The sequence below is a fragment of the Uranotaenia lowii genome, chromosome 1 (genome assembly GCF_029784155.1).
Source record: "Uranotaenia lowii strain MFRU-FL chromosome 1, ASM2978415v1, whole genome shotgun sequence".
In the NCBI taxonomy this organism is placed as follows: Eukaryota; Metazoa; Arthropoda; class Insecta; order Diptera; family Culicidae; genus Uranotaenia; species Uranotaenia lowii.
The window spans coordinates 3,121,689-3,140,481 of NC_073691.1; the positions used below are offsets into that span (position 1 = coordinate 3,121,689).

Sequence of the window (18,793 nt, forward strand, 5' to 3'; positions counted from 1 at the left end):
TTACGCTTGGTCAACTCATCACCCGAGCATATTTCACGCAATATTAATAAAGCCGGAAAAAAATCTCTCTTCCACCCGAAACTTTCAGCACAGCATTTTCAAAAAATCGTCCAATCGCACAGTGGTTTCCATCAACTATCACCAGAACAACGACTCACCGCAGCATTACAGCGAAAGCATGCTGACGACTGCAATGCAGCAGCATCACCAGTCCAGCAGCCTGACGCCGTCGCCGCTGCAACCGAAGCTATCACTTCCACTGAGCATTGGCGGCGGAGGCGGAGGACGCAGTGAGCACCTGAACAACAACGGATTATTCTACGGAGGCGATTCCAATCACCATCACCATCAGCATCCGCATCTTCAGCAGCCCCACCAAAGCCAGAACCATCTGCAGGTGGGCAACAGCGTCCATGTTTTAGTGGAGCAAACCAACTCGCTATCGTCGGAGGACGGGCGGATCAATTACAGCAATCGGGCTCAATATCACAGCACCAAGCACGTGGTCAAAATGCTCGGTAAGTTTAGGACGAAAAAGTTCTTTTTTTAAAAATGTACTCAGAAGCTATCTATCTGGTATTCGGAGATGGTGTGTCTTTTCATTACTCGCATCCAGAATCCATGAGGGAGAAGCACGAATCTGGAACTGTGCAATTTCAATTTATCCCAGTTGGCGCTGCTCGCTGTAAAGCAGTTCGCGGTGTGTATATAGGAGATGTTAAAAAGAAAAAAAAACAGTATCCCTTAGTTTTCCGAAAATAAAAATGTAACTGGATAATCATGCTTTTTTTTATTACGTTTCATAAGAGTTTTCAAACGTTTTTCAATCTCAAACATAAAAGTCACTCACCATGTATGAAAAGATAAGTCGTTTGAAATGCTTTCCTTATCAAATCTACGCACGCTGTTTGTTGAAAAATCGAACAAGTCAAAAGAATTTGAAATTTTTTTCCTGATACCTCATGTTTTCCAAATAAAACAAGAGTATCTATCTTGTGTATTAATTCTGGTTGAGTCATCTTATTTTGAGTTGGATGAATATCAATTGTTCAAAATCCTTCAACTGGCTGCCAACTGCCAACATTTCATTTTATTCAATTTCTAAAAATGTTTATTATCCTTTTTTTACAAGAATTTTCATGCCCTCATGAATATAAAAATTGAAAAGTTTAAAACTATAACAACCTTAAAAAGTGTTCCTTGGCTTGTGATATAGCTCAGTTGGCAAGCCTGTTGTCTCCTGAGCAGATGTCCGCGAGTTTGAGCCCAAGAGTAAACATCGAACACAGTTGTACCGGATAAGTTTTTCAAAAACCATCCGCCAACTGTAACGTTGATAAAGTCGCGAATGCCATAATGATGGTAAATCGACTATAATAAAAAAAGTGTTCCTTATTTATGTAATGACATTTTTTCAAGCATATTCTTGAAAAACATGGTTAACACGTTCATATTACAAAAATCATGTTGAAAATCGTTCAAAAATTTATCGGATCACATTTCGTCCACCGCTTGTCGAATAACACCTTCTAACGCCACGTTGAACATCATGTAGACAATCACCTTGTCGATGCCCCTTCGTGATTCGAATGAACTCGAAAATTCACCCGAAATCCACACACAGCACTGCGATCTTGTTGAGATTCGTCTCATCGAAGCAATCGGCGAGATGGATAACAACACACGGATGGTGGTGTTTATCAGGAAAAACAAATTATTATACGTAACCATGGGAATGGTTGATTATGTAAGGTAGTAAAGCTAGTTGTAATAAATTAGTCCAAGTTCTACCTCCAAGTCCTTCCTTTCAACTGCCCAAAGTGCTGCACAACAGGTTATGGACCAAGCACTGCGGAAAGGAGGAGTGGAATCAACAGTGGCAAGAAGAGCTAGCACCGAAGGAATAAAGACGAGCCAAAACCAAGGAAAGACAACGAGCCGGGAGCCATTGGGAGCTCTCAAGACAGGAACCTGGAGCCACTGGTTGGTCGTCGATGCAGTGCCATTGGGAGGTCGTTGTGCCAGCGCCCTTGGAACCAGGAACCGACTGGAGGGTCATCGGATCGGGCAGCTAGGTGGAGCTCGACAAGCCAGGAAACACGGGAGGTCGTCGGACAGGTGCCATGAAAGGTTGTTGGGTCGGATCCTGCGTCGAGCTGGAACCAAACAAGGTCGTCGAACCGGAGCCACTGGTAGCCATGGAAGGCAGTTGGGCTGAAACCACGGGCCAGAGTCACTGGTGGATCGTCGAACCGGAAGTCATGGAAGTTTGGCGGGCCGGTATCATGGAAAATCATGGTGGTCGAACCAGGTGGTGGTCGTCGGACCAGGAGTTACTGGAGGACTTACGAGTGGGGTACCACGGAATTTTGTCAAGCCGGTGCCATGGAAGGTCGTCGGACCGGAAAGCCAAGTGGAGGTTTTCGGGCTGGAACCAGTCTTGTAAGTGGTCACCATTGTTTGAACTTTTTCACTGACATCCACAACACATCGTTCATGACAATCATGGAGAGCGCAATCGTTTGATCGGAGAGCAAAAAATGTCAAATGAAATTTTGATCTTTGTGGTGGTTAGTCGTTCGACTTTCATTCCATATACGTAAATAATCATTCCACATTCACATCTAAACATCACCCGGCGCTGCAGAGCGACGGATTTTTTTCCATGGGAGACAGTGAATAGAAGGATTGCATTTGCTTATTGAGTCTGTAGGTTCTGTTGCGTGAAAGAGACAGGCGACGTCGTCAACTGTCGGGAATTCTGGTCGTTTGACCATCAAATCATCGCTCTCGTGTACCAAGACACGAAATTTCGTTCGAAAATCACACAAAGAAGAATGAATGTCCTTTCGTCTGATGGTAGTCGACTGTCGCACTCGTTTGATGACACGGACAATGAAACTGATAGAAGCAGGCTGTGCGACTGTCAGAGAAAATGTCGATGGTTTACAAGTCCGGCTGGAAGATGGAAAGAGCCTTGAGATTAGAGCCATGAAAGATCGAAGGAACCGAAGCTGCTGGAAGGTCTCCGGACAGGTGTCTTGCTAGGTCATCGTGCCAGATCCCGGAGGAGGTCCTCGAGCTGCAACATGGGCGAGAGCGTCATTCGAAAGAACGCGACGAATAAGGTCCGGTGCGTGCGTAGTAGATGAGGAGCCCATCTTCAGGAGGAGGCGCCAGAGGTAGTTATAAGACTGCATGAATGCGTATGTTTAGGAAAAGTGTAGAAATTCGTCTCATCGAAGCAATCGGAGGGTCACGGGGGTCTTTGCCAATTTATATTATGAGGGATTTTAACTCCTCCAGAGGCACTAGTTCCTAGACAAAAGCTTTGTTTTAAATCTTATTATTTCATACAGAAATTTGATGAATTATTTTGATTAATACATTTCGAAATGTGCTGCTTGATTTAACTTCTGTTGAAAAGCATGGCTTTTATTAGTTTCGTACTGAAAATGCTGACATGTGCCAGAGTTTCATCCTAAATTTTGGTAACATTATTCTTGTGGTCATTAGAAACAAACTTCAAAGTTAAAATTTATTAAAAACAGAATGAGTGTTTTTTAACAAAGATGACTAATTACGCCGAAGAAATTACAAAAGACTTTCGATTCATACGAATACATATTTTTCTCTAAATGCTTCTGTGAAGCACACCGTGAGTTGCATTATGACAGTAGTCGGAACACAGTGGGATTTCAACCACAACCAGACTACTTTGATTTCCCTCTAATTCCCAGGGATAATTATTTACTGAATCTTTTTTTTTATCATTGAGGGATATGTCTTATTTTTCGATCCATAAGTTTTTCGATCGTTCTTCTTCATATATCAGCTCTCTGAACAAGTTATGTCGAGCAAGTAATCGAGATTATTGTGTTATGAGGAAAACACGTATCTAATTTTAACGTCCTGATTCAATGATCCATCATCAGCACCAGCAACTACCTAATGTGTGTCCCACAAGTGTAGCAAGAACGGAGGACAGATGCAATTTATGGAATTTGTTGGAAATTAATTTTCCTCTTCAAACTGTTAGATTGGTGGAAGGTGGAAGGGTCAGACAATTTCCCGAAGAATTCGAATAACCGAAGCCAACAGTGAACATTAAAAGCTACCTGAAATGAAATTGTACATTGATTTACGGTCCAGTTACCAATAAAATATGATTCTGAAAAGTCAATATTAATTACAATTGGGAATTCGTCCAAGAACATATCGGATTAATATTCGTTGGCAGTTGCACATGAAATAAACTACTGTGATAAGGCCCTTAATGAGTTAGCATTAAATACCGACGCTCGAAATTAACTCTTACAAGTTCTGGGAATTGCCGCTCCCAAAATGAGCCACCAGGAAAACTGCTCGCTCACTCGAAATGAACTCATCAATAAGCCGCCTACTTTGATTTCCACCTGTTTTTTTTTCTTTTAGTGGCCGTGGTGATAGCGTTCTTCCTGTGCTGGGCGCCCTTCCACGCGCAACGTCTCTTCGCCGTGTACGGAAACGACCAGAACCATAACAAAGCAATACGGATCGCGTTCGACATCCTGACGTACGTGTCCGGGGTGCTCTATTTTATGTCCACCTGCATCAATCCGGTGCTGTACAACATTATGAGCCATAAGTTCCGCGAGGCGTTTAAGGTGAGTGGGTATAAGAAACGACAACAGCAGAAAAAAGAAACTGCTGTTGTCAATCAGCTTCCGATGAAATTGTGACGTCTTGTAAGAGTGGATCGATTTTGGCAAGAAACTTCTTTTTTTTAAATTCACTTCGCATGTTAGATTAAATGTTCTTCTATGCAAACCACGAGCTCTTATTATTTCCTAATCCTATCGCATCGCCATTTGCCATCATTCGCCCAAATAAAGTGTGTCCCCATGAGGGGCACTAAACTCTCACTCAAGTTTCGAGCACACACAAGAAATTACGCAAGTGAACAAGTTTTTAATAAAGCTAATCGCTTACTGATTTTTCAGCGGGAATGGTAAAGGTAATGATGAATACTTGAAACGAATCCCATATCCGTTTCCAGAAACTCAGAAAAAAATCTGTCTTTTAATCTTTGATTAACTTTGTATTTAACTGTGACGAATTAAAGCTTTTCTTAATGGGCTAAAAGATGGTATTCTATTATTATTTATCTAATTTGCTTGAGAAGACATAACTGTAACTACCCACATCGCAATATGTTTGTTCATGAAATTTATCCTCCACAATAACGTTTACCCCTCGTTTGGATTCAATTATCACGTTGCGAGAATCGGATTAATTTTAATCACTTCACATAACACCATCCCACAAAGGTTATTCATTCCAATCGTAAGGGTTTTTTTTTGTTTTCTTGAGAGATGATGCAGGTACTTGTTTGGAGTGTGTGAACTTAATTGTGTTTTTAGGGTTTTAAGAGCATGACATCTACGTAAAGAAGTTCAGCAATCCGGGAGATTGAATATTTCACAAAACCACGAGAGCTTAGATCAAAAGAAGCATCTGAGACAAAGCAACATATTGTTGACCCCCGTGATTGGGTGTAAAATTTTAACTTGATAATGTTCATCTCGAATTTCATGTGATCGGAAGTACACAACATATAATTGAAGTGAATAAAAACACAAAATCGATCCACTCTTTGCCTTATACATAGCTTTCTAACCACAAATTGTAGAATTAGTTAAAATCTATACCAATATGCAAATGCAAGAAAAATGGAAAAAAAACGTCAAAATTGGTTCGTGAAAATTGAGTTTAATCCCACAGTTTTTGCATGTGGCTTTTTTCTTTATTTCCTTTCCTGACCAAACATTCACCCAAAATCAGAAGAATCAAACACCCAAAATTTTAAACCTCACGAAATTGGACCGCATAAAATATGTACTCTGTGAACATAAGTTTTTTTGTCTCTTTTTTTCTTTCTTTTCTACATATGGTTTTGTCTTCTATGGTTTTGGCTGTACGTGTGAATGCGTATGTGTGTCGCCCACATGCGCCCACAAAACAACTTTCCGTAGGACACTTTGGCCAATTATTTGTACCGACGCTCGTCCTCCGGGCAACCTCATCATCCTCTACTAAGACAGCGTATGTTTTTTAGGAATGCCTCATTGCGCTCAAATTCCCCTAACTCGCAGTCGCTAAACACGTGCTCGACAGTGTGCTGCACTCTGGCGGCGCCACCTGGTGGCCCGGGCAATAATAATAATAATTCGCAATCTGTGGCCGTGACCCTAGAATCTCCTTCGCAGTCCAGCAGCGGAATCGAACAGCTACGGTACATGGAAACGGATCTGATCAGGCTGAAACGTCCCCTGGTGGTGTCATTCCGGAAGCCACAATCCCACTCGAATGCTCCGAGAATTTTTCATCCGAACGATCATCACCACCAGCAGCATCCGAAAGCTGTTTGCATCAACAACGGTGGACAAAGGATGATTGGCCCTGGCACAGCGCACTGGAGCGGCAAAAGTCTGAACGCCAACCAAGACTCGAACCAGAGTTTACACAATTGCTCTTCTCCAATTGCTTCGAACACATTCCATCGGCCTGCGGTCAAATCAGGACAGAAACGCTCGAGCAAACTTGACCACTGGCTTCCGATAAGGTACTTCACTACGCAACAATCGAGTGGCCCAGCATCCCAGCACATGGTCCCAATTCCTGCCAGATGCCAAAGTCGATGCTGCAATCCGAATCCCCCACCCGCTTCACTCTGCTCATCAACTTCCAACGAATTCCCCCCGACAAAATCCCACTACCTTACGAGTGGCCAGCTACAGTGCCAGTATGACCTGTATCCTCATCTGAGAAGTATGTATCACCTTTCGTCCAATCCGGATCTGTCCAGTTTGTCCCCACCACCCAAAAATACACACTCTAACCCACTGGACGAAAGCCCAGCTAATGGTCAAACGGCCCACCTAAAAGCTCCCTCACCATACGCAAGCCCGCAACTATCCGAACAGTCGAAAGCTTTCGAGCAAAAGCTCAACCAACTGCTACAGAACGTCAAGTTGGAAAAACATCATCCCCCCTTACCCGATCAAAGTAGCCAACAAGCGCCGCAGCAGCATCGCAGGAAGCGTCGCCAGTCAGTTAGGAAAGCTCCCATCTCAACAACAACACCAACGGAAGCACCAACGAAAGTCAACACAACGACAACAACAACAAATCCATCGGCAGCTTTCGGGCGAAAAACCGGCGGCACCGTCGATTTCACTGACAGCAGTGGGCAAGCTACCCTGTCGAAAAGTCACAGCCTACCGGAAATCCAGCACTTTGCGGCGTCTACGACAGAGGTGTTGTCGTCGTCTTCGCCCAGGAAAGGATTGTATCTTGGATTCGAATGAAGTTTGTCGAATCGTTCTTCTTTTTAAGAAGTAAGTTAGGTTAGGATACAGATTGGAACGGGAAAAAACGGTACAAGTTTGTTGACAAACGAACAAAAGTAACAAACAGCAGGAAAGCGAACTGTGTGGTACAAACGAATGCAACTCGTCTTTGAAGATTATACGATTGATTTTGGAGTAGCGACAAATTGTCGACTGTTTGAGCATCAAAAACGAAACAAAAATAAATATTTAAAATGTTACATTTTTAAAAGTCTAGAATAAAGATTTTGTCTGTTTTTTTTTCATCCGTTTGGTTCCAGTTGAAACTTGTGAAATATTCCTGATGGTTCGAGATCAAACAAACGTCAAGCATAGTTTAAATTATCAATATCCGATGGAAGCAAATTTCATTCACGATAAATATGGCACATCGAGAGGCAGCATTAGAATTCGGTCATGCACGATTCAGATGCAAATATACCAACATGTGTTGACCTTGCGAATAAAGTGGTCACAACGCGCGAGGCCTTGCCCGAAATCAGACACACTTTGTTCATTCACTCGAGAAGAGCGATAAAACAACACAAAATATGAAGTAGCTATTTTTGGTTTCGATATCTGTTATGATTTACCGGTCAAATATTCAAAATACCAACAAAAAAAAATTGATCAGCTGCTCACTCGGATAATTTTCCTGTCAGCTCAGGATGGAGGGGATATTGGATGGATTAAACCTTCACACATTCAGACAGGTCCCGAAATCCGATTGTTCGAATGGAAGCTGTATTTACCATGGAATATAAACGGAACTCACAGTGCCCACATCATTTTACTTGTAGAGCGATCAGGTAGGTATAAAAGCGCCTTATTTTGAACTGAATACGAAATTTCCATTCATTTAAGTATGTTATTAACACGTATGGCGAGATGAAATTTGCATTGGACTAGTTCAAAATCCTGTAAATGAAATTCTGTTCGAGGAAACTAAGTGTCAGATTCTTTATTTAATACAGCTAAATTTCCAACGGAGTTTCTAGTAATTTTTTTTGTACGTTTAGTTTCTAGCAAAGTTTGGTGAATTGAAGCTAGAATGTTCATAGAGCATTTTATAATATAAATATGTGCATTTTTCAATTAACACACAACAACATGAGTAGAAAAGTCGGCATTCTAAGTATGATTTTACTTTGTATGACAGTAATGTAATGAAAATTGAAGCTCTGATCAGGTTTTTCCTGCATAATTATACATTTTTAAATTTATTCGGGGAGAGTGGGATATCGTGGGCCATGGGGAAACGTGGGTCACTGTAAATATTTCAGCTGTGTGTCGAGATAAAAATCTCAATCCAACTGTCTTCGGCGTAGCTCAGCGTAAGCATGTTTTTCTATAAGTTGTTGATTTATGTACGTATCATATGCTTCTTTTATTTTACTAGCCTAGAAAAATGTACTTACATAATTAAACAAACCCCCGCTTATTGCAATTATGAGAGATCTAAAAGACATAACAAAAATATGCTCATACGCTTATGGTCTTAGTTTTGTCATGTTCTTTACGTGGAAAAGGAATGTTTGATGAAACATCAATAAGTCACACAAATGCAACCAATTTGTAAATCATAGCTTGTGGGGAATCGTGGGCCACATTTTGTGGGGTATCATGGGCCACCTATATTTTTATGTTTTATACACATTCAGAGCTTAAAAAACGTTTTTCCTATCTGCAAAGTTTTCCTATGCCAAATGAAGAGTTATGAAAAATATTTTTTCCATTTTTTCCAATGCGATAGAGACGAAAATAAATACTATACCTATCAGGAATTTTACCGAAACATTCGCGAGCCAGGTATTAGGAACTATTCGATCATACACAACTCTCTTTTTTATTTCCTCATCCGAAATTGCTTTAAAATAACTAAATGAATTATGAAATTCCAGTTCTGGGGCAACTCATAAACTTTGCACGATATCTATTCAATTTGGATTTGATGATCAATACTGTTATTTAACAGTCAGAACTCGGGAAATTAATTTAACCTTCCCAATTAATTTTTTTCTTTTTATCTTTTATGATAAAGATGTTATGGAGCAAAGAAAAAAGTGGCCTATGATATACCATTCCATTACTTATATTTAGAAAACTTTCAAATAGGAGGTACGTAGGAGTAAGCCATGACTTTTGGGCGGGGCACGCTTTTGTGTTTTCGTCCATCAAAAATTGTAATCAAATTCAAGTCAAACTATTAAAATATTTTCTTAAATTACTATCCTTGATGGAAAAAATAGCACTGATCGGTACTGTACCGGTCAGGAAATAGCATCTAAGTTTTTGTTTGTAATATGTGTCTAGTTTTATGTTCACTTGACACTTTAATCCATTTGCTCGCAAACATCACTTTCTGTACACGTACCCTAGCATAAATATGTACTCTCTCGCAACATAAGAACTTTCGCCGAGAGAGACACAAACAATAGTATGTAAGCCATTTTAGTTGTTAGAATAGAAAGTAAAGTTGAACGAATCGCACGGATTTTCACTTCTTCGCAATAAATTAATCTAAAGTCCAACCAAGCGACTTCTTAAATAGTTCCGAAAATTGGGAAAGTATTTGGTGGCAACAACTATCGAGTGCATAGTGTGTGGTGCTATCTCACAAGCAGAACCCGAACCCGAAAGGTGCAAACGAAATCTTCCCCCCGAGCGAGCGATCAGCTGTTGTGTGGAAAAATAGGCGACTTACCTGGAGTTTCTTGCTGCTGGTGGATGCCGTCGACGAGAGACGGGAAGAAATACCTCGAAATCCGAACCCCCCCCATCGGCCGAGCCCGAACAAGCACGATTGTTCAAATATGCTAAAATAACTCAGATTTGATAATAAAGGGTAAAATTGGAACTCTTTGTTATTTACAAAAACATAGTAAGATTATTTATCATTCAAAAAATGAAATAGTATACGAAAAGTGATAATAACCCAAGTAACTCAAAGAGGTTGAGTCACGCATAAAAGGGTTAAGTAAGGTTAAAGATTTAAAGACTTTTTCAAAACCAATCTGGAAATTACTCGCAGCTCATTAAGTCAATGAGTTTAAGCGTTCTGTAGAACCATACGAAACAATAAGCTTATTATGTGAAAATGTTTAAAGTTTTCTATTTAGATTATGCTCTGTTCAACATCTGTCAATTTCTTTTGATTTTGTATTTTTACAGTTTCCAATTGTTGAATACATTCTCTTGAATACAATGTTAAGGGGAACGACGCTTATCGAATTCAAATTAGAACATCAACATTGTTCATTTCTACAAAGAGTATATTTTGGTGTGAAATTTATTGACGAGGGGTCCACCAATAGCGAGTTGAAAATTCTAACTTATTTATTATTCAAATAAGGGCTTTTATGTATTCGACAAAGTTGTATATCTAGTCAAAATACATAAATTTGGCGAATATGTCAAAGTCCTATTACATCATCCTCAGAAGTTACAGTGGAAGAAAAAAAAACTTCCTTGAAAAAAACAGTTTTTTTTTTAAATCTGGAACGTTGTAGGCTGGATGGAATGGTTCGCTGGGAATAAAGTTGGAAAAAGCTAAGATCTACTATTTCATCATACATTTAAGATGTTGCTGAGGAAAGCATTTAGTGTATTTTTAAGTGGATTTCAAAGGCTCGTGCATCGAAAAGTGCACGTTATCGCAACAACAACTTGAAAATCTCTACTCATCGAGGGCACCATCATACATAACATTTGACATTTACTGTGTACGATTTGTTCGAGAAAACATTATGCCGAACATCTTAATAATGAAATGCCTTTGATTGAATGTAATGACGCAGATTCTAAATAGATCCGGGTTCTTTGTTTGAATATTTCAACTAACATTAGATGCTATTGGGAAAAAAATTAATTTTGTAGGCTTGAAACCTGTCTACAAAATTTTAAAAAATTTCTCATAAATACTCTTATAAATACAATTTGTATTACTGACTTCCATGACAAAAATCTGACAGATTGGGTTTGTAGATCTTAGTAATTTTATATTTACTATGTTTGCTAATTGGTTCTTTTCCTGGAAAACTTATTAGATTATAATTCTAAACGTATGCAAGCAGTGGCCTAAAAAGACTGCTTCGTGAATGATCGATATGTTTCACTTAAGCTATATAGAACATTATCAACTTACTGTTTATATCATCAACTGATTCAGTTATAAACACTTATCTTCATCCAAATTAAAAAATGTTACACAAAAGTTTTCCTTTTCAATATTGCTACTCATTTGAAGTCAACCAAACACGTACCATGGGCTTAACTTAACAAACGCATACGAATGCAAAAATCGCGTAGGTACGGGGGCATTCAAATTTTAATGAAAGGCTTCCAGCGCTCGCTGTTTATATTTTGAATCCGCATAAAACATCCGGTTGCTTTGATTGTGAACTGCAATCGCTTATCGATCCGTTGTAGGTGAACCAAAACCTACAGTTTGATTGGTTTTTGGTTGATAATTTAGTTGTGCGCGAACATATCGGCAAAAAGTGGTCAAAACAGCACCAACTATGGTCAAAAGGTTTAATTTATCTCGAACCGGGGTAGTATGTGGGAGTTTTTGGTCCACTGTTTTGGCTGGTTAAACTGTGTTGTGCACGACGTGACTTGGCATGAATGTGATAAAACAAACGGCCAGAAAATTTTAGCGTTCTACTCATCAGAGAAATACTTTTTAATTCTTTTCTATTTATACCATGTGCCGGGGGTTGCAAAACTATTCATTAACCAGCTTATTGGTGAACCCTTAAAATCATTATTTTTAAGTACGTTATTATTATTTATTTATTGATTGTCGTTAATTGATTTATTTTTCAATTTCTCTAAAATAAATCTAGTTCCAACATTTCATTGAGTGGAAATTGGGTAATTCGTTCTCACAAACTTCAAACAGAACTTGCGTTCTCATGAAATTGAAAATAAAATTACCTTCCGGATCTGAGATTTGAGGAATCCAATCCTCAAAAGGGCTAGATAACGATTGTGCTGACGCTAAAATAATGTCTTCCAGCGTGTACCGGAAAGCAACACAAAAGATAGGTATGAGTCCCTGAGGATTGGTTATTGTTTTTTCTCTTCAACTTGACTTGACTTTTCCCTGACAGTGTTTGATTTTTCGTTCGACTTAAGGGAATATATTGGAAGAAATGTTGTACCTTCATGCTGATACCGATAGATGACGAATTTCCTGGGAAAGAATATTTCCACATTGCGTTCCATATCAGGTAAATTGAGCTTTGAGTTGAGCTTTTACGGAAAAAATGTCACGTCTCATATTCACAACACAACGAGACAACTCAGAGGATAATCAGAAGGGATTTTCTGATGAAAAATTGAACAGAAAACCATATGACTGGGTAATCCGAAGCAAAATATTGCAAAAACTGGAACAAGATGATAATGAATTTTATCAAGCATGTAGTAAATATTTTTGCATTGATCCTGATTAATATTCATAAAATTCCGATACAAATGACCAGAAAGGATAGAGAACGGATATCTTTCGTTGGCATGTGATTCAAATGAAAAGGAAATGCTGTTGAAAATAATAAACCATCCTTAAGCTGACCATATTTTCGTCGGTTTTGCATATCGCATCATTAACACTTCGAAAGCAGGAAAACAAGCAGCATGACCCGATTAGAAGAATATTTCAAAACGCATATCGTGAAAATTGCCAAAATTGTCAAAATTATCCAAGATGAGAAAATTGCTGAAATGTTGAAATTGTCAAATTTATCAAAATTATAAGAAAATTCAAAATTTCTAAAACTGTCCAATTTGTCGAACTTGTCGAAATTGTCAAAATTGTCAAAATTGGGAAAATTGTCAAAATCGACAAAATTGTCAAAATTGTCAAAACTGTCGAAATTGTCAAAATTGTCAAAATTGTCAAAATTGTCAAAATTGTCAAAATTGTCAAAATTGTCAAAATTGTCAAAATTGTCAAAATTGTCAAAATTGTCAAAATTGTCAAAATTGTCAAAATTGTCAAAATTGTCAAAATTGTCAAAATTGTCAAAATTGTCAAAATTGTCAAAATTGTCAAAATTGTCAAAATTGTCAAAATTGTCAAAATTGTCAAAATTGTCAAAATTGTCAAAATTGTCAAAATTGTCAAAATTGTCAAAATTGTCAAAATTGTCAAAATTGTCAAAATTGTCAAAATTGTCAAAATTGTCAAAATTGTCAAAATTGTCAAAATTGTCAAAATTGTCAAAATTGTCAAAATTGTCAAAATTGTCAAAATTGTCAAAATTGTCAAAATTGTCAAAATTGTCAAAATTGTCAAAATTGTCAAAATTGTCAAAATTGTCAAAATTGTCAAAATTGTCAAAATTGTCAAAATTGTCAAAATTGTCAAAATTGTCAAAATTGTCAAAATTGTCAAAATTGTCAAAATTGTCAAAATTGTCAAAATTGTCAAAATTGTCAAAATTGTCAAAATTGTCAAAATTGTCAAAATTGTCAAAATTGTCAAAATTGTCAAAATTGTCAAAATTGTCAAAATTGTCAAAATTGTCAAAATTGTCAAAATTGTCAAAATTGTCAAAATTGTCAAAATTGTCAAAATTGTCAAAATTGTCAAAATTGTCAAAATTGTCAAAATTGTCAAAATTGTCAAAATTGTCAAAATCGAAGAAATTGTCAAAATTGTCAAAATTGTCAAAATTGTCAAAATTGTCAAAATTGTCAAAATTGTCAAAATTGTCAAAATTGTCAAAATTGTCAAAATTGTCAAAATTGTCAAAATTGTCAAAATTGTCAAAATTGTCAAAATTGTCAAAATTGTCAAAATTGTCAAAATTGTCAAAATTGTCAAAATTGTCAAAATTGTCGAAATTGTCAAAATTGTCAAAATTGTCAAAATTGTCAAAATTGGGAAAATTGTCAAAATCGACAAAATTGTCAAAATTGTCAAAATTGTCAAAATTGTCAAAATTGTCAAAATTGTCAAAATTGTCAAAATTGTCAAAATTGTCAAAATTGTCAAAATTGTCAAAATTGTCAAAATTGTCAAAATTGTCAAAATTGTCAAAATTGTCAAAATTGTCAAAATTGTCAAAATTGTCAAAATTGTCAAAATTGTCAAAATTGTCAAAATTGTCAAAATTGTCAAAATTGTCAAAATTGTCAAAATTGTCAAAATTGTCAAAATTGTCAAAATTGTCAAAATTTTCAAAATTGTCAAAATTTTCAAAACTGTCAAAATTGTCAAAATTGTCAAAATTGTCAAAATTGTCAAAATTGTCAAAATTGTCAAAATTGTCAAAATTGTCAAAATTGTCAAAATTGTCAAAATTGTCAAAATTGTCAAAATTGTCAAAATTGTCAAAATTGTCAAAATTGTCAAAATTGTCAAAATTGTCAAAATTGTCAAAATTGTCAAAATTGTCAAAATTGTCAAAATTGTCAAAATTGTCAAAATTGTCAAAATTGTCAAAATTGTCAAAATTGTCAAAATTGTCAAAATTGTCAAAATTGTCAAAATTGTCAAAATTGTCAAAATTGTCAAAATTGTCAAAATTGTCAAAATTGTCAAAATTGTCAAAATTGTCAAAATTGTCAAAATTGTCAAAATTGTCAAAATTGTCAAAATTGTCAAAATTGTCAAAATTGTCAAAATTGTCAAAATTGTCAAAATTGTCAAAATTGTCAAAATTGTCAAAATTGTCAAAATTGTCAAAATTTTCAAAATTGTCAAAATTTTCAAAATTTTCAAAACTGTCAAAATTGTCAAAATTGTCAAAATTGTCAAAATTGTCAAAATTGTCAAAATTGTCAAAATTGTCAAAATTGTCAAAATTGTCAAAATTGTCAAAATTGTCAAAATTGTCAAAATTGTCAAAATTGTCAAAATTGTCAAAATTGTCAAAATTGTCAAAATTGTCAAAATTGTCAAAATTGTCAAAATTGTCAAAATTGTCAAAATTGTCAAAATTGTCAAAATTGTCAAAATTGTCAAAATTGTCAAAATTGTCAAAATTGTCAAAATTGTCAAAATTGTCAAAATTGTCAAAATTGTCAAAATTGTCAAAATTTTCAAAACTGTCAAAATTGTCAAAATTGTCAAAATTGTCAAAATTGTCAAAATTGTCAAAATTGTCAAAATTGTCAAAATTGTCAAAATTGTCAAAATTGTCAAAATTGTCAAAATTGTCAAAATTGTCAAAATTGTCAAAATTGTCAAAATTGTCAAAATTGTCAAAATTGTCAAAATTGTCAAAATTGTCAAAATTGTCAAAATTGTCAAAATTGTCAAAATTGTCAAAATTGTCAAAATTGTCAAAATTGTCAAAATTGTCAAAATTGTCAAAATTGTCAAAATTGTCAAAATTGTCAAAATTGTCAAAATTGTCAAAATTGTCAAAATTGTCAAAATTGTCAAAATTGTCAAAATTGTCAAAATTGTCAAAATTGTCAAAATTGTCAAAATTGTCAAAATTGTCAAAATTGTCAAAATTGTCAAAATTGTCAAAATTGTCAAAATTGTCAAAATTGTCAAAATTGTCAAAATTGTCAAAATTGTCAAAATTGTCAAAATTGTCAAAATTGTCAAAATTGTCAAAATTGTCAAAATTGTCAAAATTGTCGAAATTGTCAAAATTGTCAAAATTGTCAAAATTGTCAAAATTGGGAAAATTGTCAAAATCGACAAAATTGTCAAAATTGTCAAAATTGTCAAAATTGTCAAAATTGTCAAAATTGTCAAAATTGTCAAAATTGTCAAAATTGTCGAAATTGTCAAAATTGTCAAAATTGTCAAAATTGTCAAAATTGTCAAAATTGTCAAAATTGTCAAAATTGTCAAAATTGTCAAAATTGTCAAAATTGTCAAAATTGTCAAAATTGTCAAAATTGTCAAAATTGTCAAAATTGTCAAAATTGTCAAAATTGTCAAAATTTTCAAAACTGTCAAAATTGTCAAAATTGTCAAAATTGTCAAAATTGTCAAAATTGTCAAAATTGTCAAAATTGTCAAAATTGTCAAAATTGTCAAAATTGTCAAAATTGTCAAAATTGTCAAAATTGTCAAAATTGTCAAAATTGTCAAAATTGTCAAAATTGTCAAAATTGTCAAAATTGTCAAAATTGTCAAAATTGTCAAAATTGTCAAAATTGTCAAAATTGTCAAAATTGTCAAAATTGTCAAAATTGTCAAAATTGTCAAAATTGTCAAAATTGTCAAAATTGTCAAAATTGTCAAAATTGTCAAAATTGTCAAAATTGTCAAAATTGTCAAAATTGTCAAAATTGTCAAAATTGTCAAAATTGTCAAAATTGTCAAAATTGTCAAAATTGTCAAAATTGTCAAAATTGTCAAAATTGTCAAAATTGTCAAAATTGTCAAAATTGTCAAAATTGTCAAAATTGTCAAAATTGTCAAAATTGTCAAAATTGTCAAAATTGTCAAAATTGTCAAAATTGTCAAAATTGTCAAAATTGTCAAAATTGTCAAAATTGTCAAAATTGTCAAAATTGTCAAAATTGTCAAAATTGTCAAAATTGTCAAAATTGTCAAAATTGTCAAAATTGTCAAAATTGTCAAAATTGTCAAAATTGTCAAAATTGTCAAAATTGTCAAAATTGTCAAAATTGTCAAAATTGTCAAAATTGTCAAAATTGTCAAAATTGTCAAAATTGTCAAAATTGTCAAAATTGTCAAAATTGTCAAAATTGTCAAAATTGTCAAAATTGTCAAAATTGTCAAAATTGTCAAAATTGTCAAAATTGTCAAAATTGTCAAAATTGTCAAAATTGTCAAAATTGTCAAAATTGTCAAAATTGTCAAAATTGTCAAAATTGTCAAAATTGTCAAAATTGTCAAAATTGTCAAAATTGTCAAAATTGTCAAAATTGTCAAAATTGTCAAAATTGTCAAAATTGTCAAAATTGTCAAAATTGTCAAAATTGTCAAAATTGTCAAAATTGTCAAAATTGTCAAAATTGTCAAAATTGTCAAAATTGTCAAAATTGTCAAAATTGTCAAAATTGTCAAAATTGTCAAAATTGTCAAAATTGTCAAAATTGTCAAAATTGTCAAAATTGTCAAAATTGTCAAAATTGTCAAAATTGTCAAAATTGTCAAAATTGTCAAAATTGTCAAAATTGTCAAAATTGTCAAAATTGTCAAAATTGTCAAAATTGTCAAAATTGTCAAAATTGTCAAAATTGTCAAAATTGTCAAAATTGTCAAAATTGTCAAAATTGCCAAAATTGCCAAAATTGTCAAAATTGTCAAAATTGTCAAAATTGTCAAAATTGTCAAAATTGTCAAAATTGTCAAAATTGTCAAAATTGTCAAAATTGTCAAAATTGTCAAAATTGTCAAAATTGTCAAAATTGTCAAAATTGTCAAAATTTTCAAAATTGTCAAAATTGTCAAAATTGTCAAAATTGTCAAAATTGTCAAAATTGTCAAAATTGTCAAAATTGTCAAAATTGTCAAAATTGTCAAAATTGTCAAAATTGTCAAAATTGTCAAAATTGTCAAAATTGTCAAAATTGTCAAAATTGTCAAAATTGTCAAAATTGTCAAAATTGTCAAAATTGTCAAAATTGTCAAAATTGTCAAAATTGTCAAAATTGTCAAAATTGTCAAAATTGTCAAAATTGTCAAAATTGTCAAAATTGTCAAAATTGTCAAAATTGTCAAAATTGTCAAAATTGTCAAAATTGTCAAAATTGTCAAAATTGTCAAAATTGTCAAAATTGTCAAAATTGTCAAAATTGTCAAAATTGTCAAAATTGTCAAAATTGTCAAAATTGTCAAAATTGTCAAAATTGTCAAAATTGTCAAAATTGTCAAAATTGTCAAAATTGTCAAAATTGTCAAAATTGTCAAAATTGTCAAAATTGTCAAAATTGTCAAAATTGTCAAAATTGTCAAAATTGTCAAATTGTCAAAATTGTCAAAATTGTCAAAATTGTCAAAATTTTTAAAATTGTCAAAATTGTCAAAATTGTCAAAATTGTCAAAATTGTCAAAATTTTTTTCATTTTTGTCATTTTTGTCATTTTTGTCATTTTTGTCATTTTTGTCATTTTTGTCATTTTTGTCATTTCTGTCATTTTTGTCATTTTTGTCATTTTTGTCATTTTTGTCATTTTTGTCATTTTTGTCATTTTTGTCATTTTTGTCATTTTTGTCATTTTTGTCATTTTTGTCATTAAAAATATATGATATTTTTATCAAATTTGTCATTTTTAGACTATTTTTCTCGATTGTGCTCCTACTTTGGACCTAGAGCCTACTTTAGTCCTAAAATACTGAAAATTGTGAATAATTCATTTTTCTTGCATAGAATAAAGATGCTGCTATGTGCACAATGAACTATTATTCTTCCTGAATCTTTCCATACCGCTTTTTGCCATAAAAAGTGTTTCTGATAAAATTTTCAACCTTTTTAAAA

At 34.3% G+C, this 18,793-nt stretch overlaps 1 protein-coding gene across 2 annotated transcripts in view; it reads left to right on the forward strand.

The window, feature by feature from the left end:
* Positions 1–7,599, forward strand: part of LOC129754910 (uncharacterized) — a 42,813-nt gene extending 35,214 nt beyond the window's left edge. Inside the window, exons 6-8 of one of the 2 annotated variants that reach the window (XM_055751185.1) lie at positions 89–518; positions 4,435–4,646; positions 6,084–7,599. In XM_055751185.1, the coding sequence (XP_055607160.1) occupies positions 89–518; positions 4,435–4,646; positions 6,084–7,349 (1,908 nt within the window). In that variant the 3' untranslated portion in view covers positions 7,350–7,599. Of the gene's footprint in view, positions 1–88; positions 519–4,434; positions 4,647–6,014 lie in introns of both variants that reach the window. The other variant, XM_055751176.1, reaches the window with a different exon arrangement.
* Positions 7,600–18,793: the final 11,194 nt, after the last annotated feature.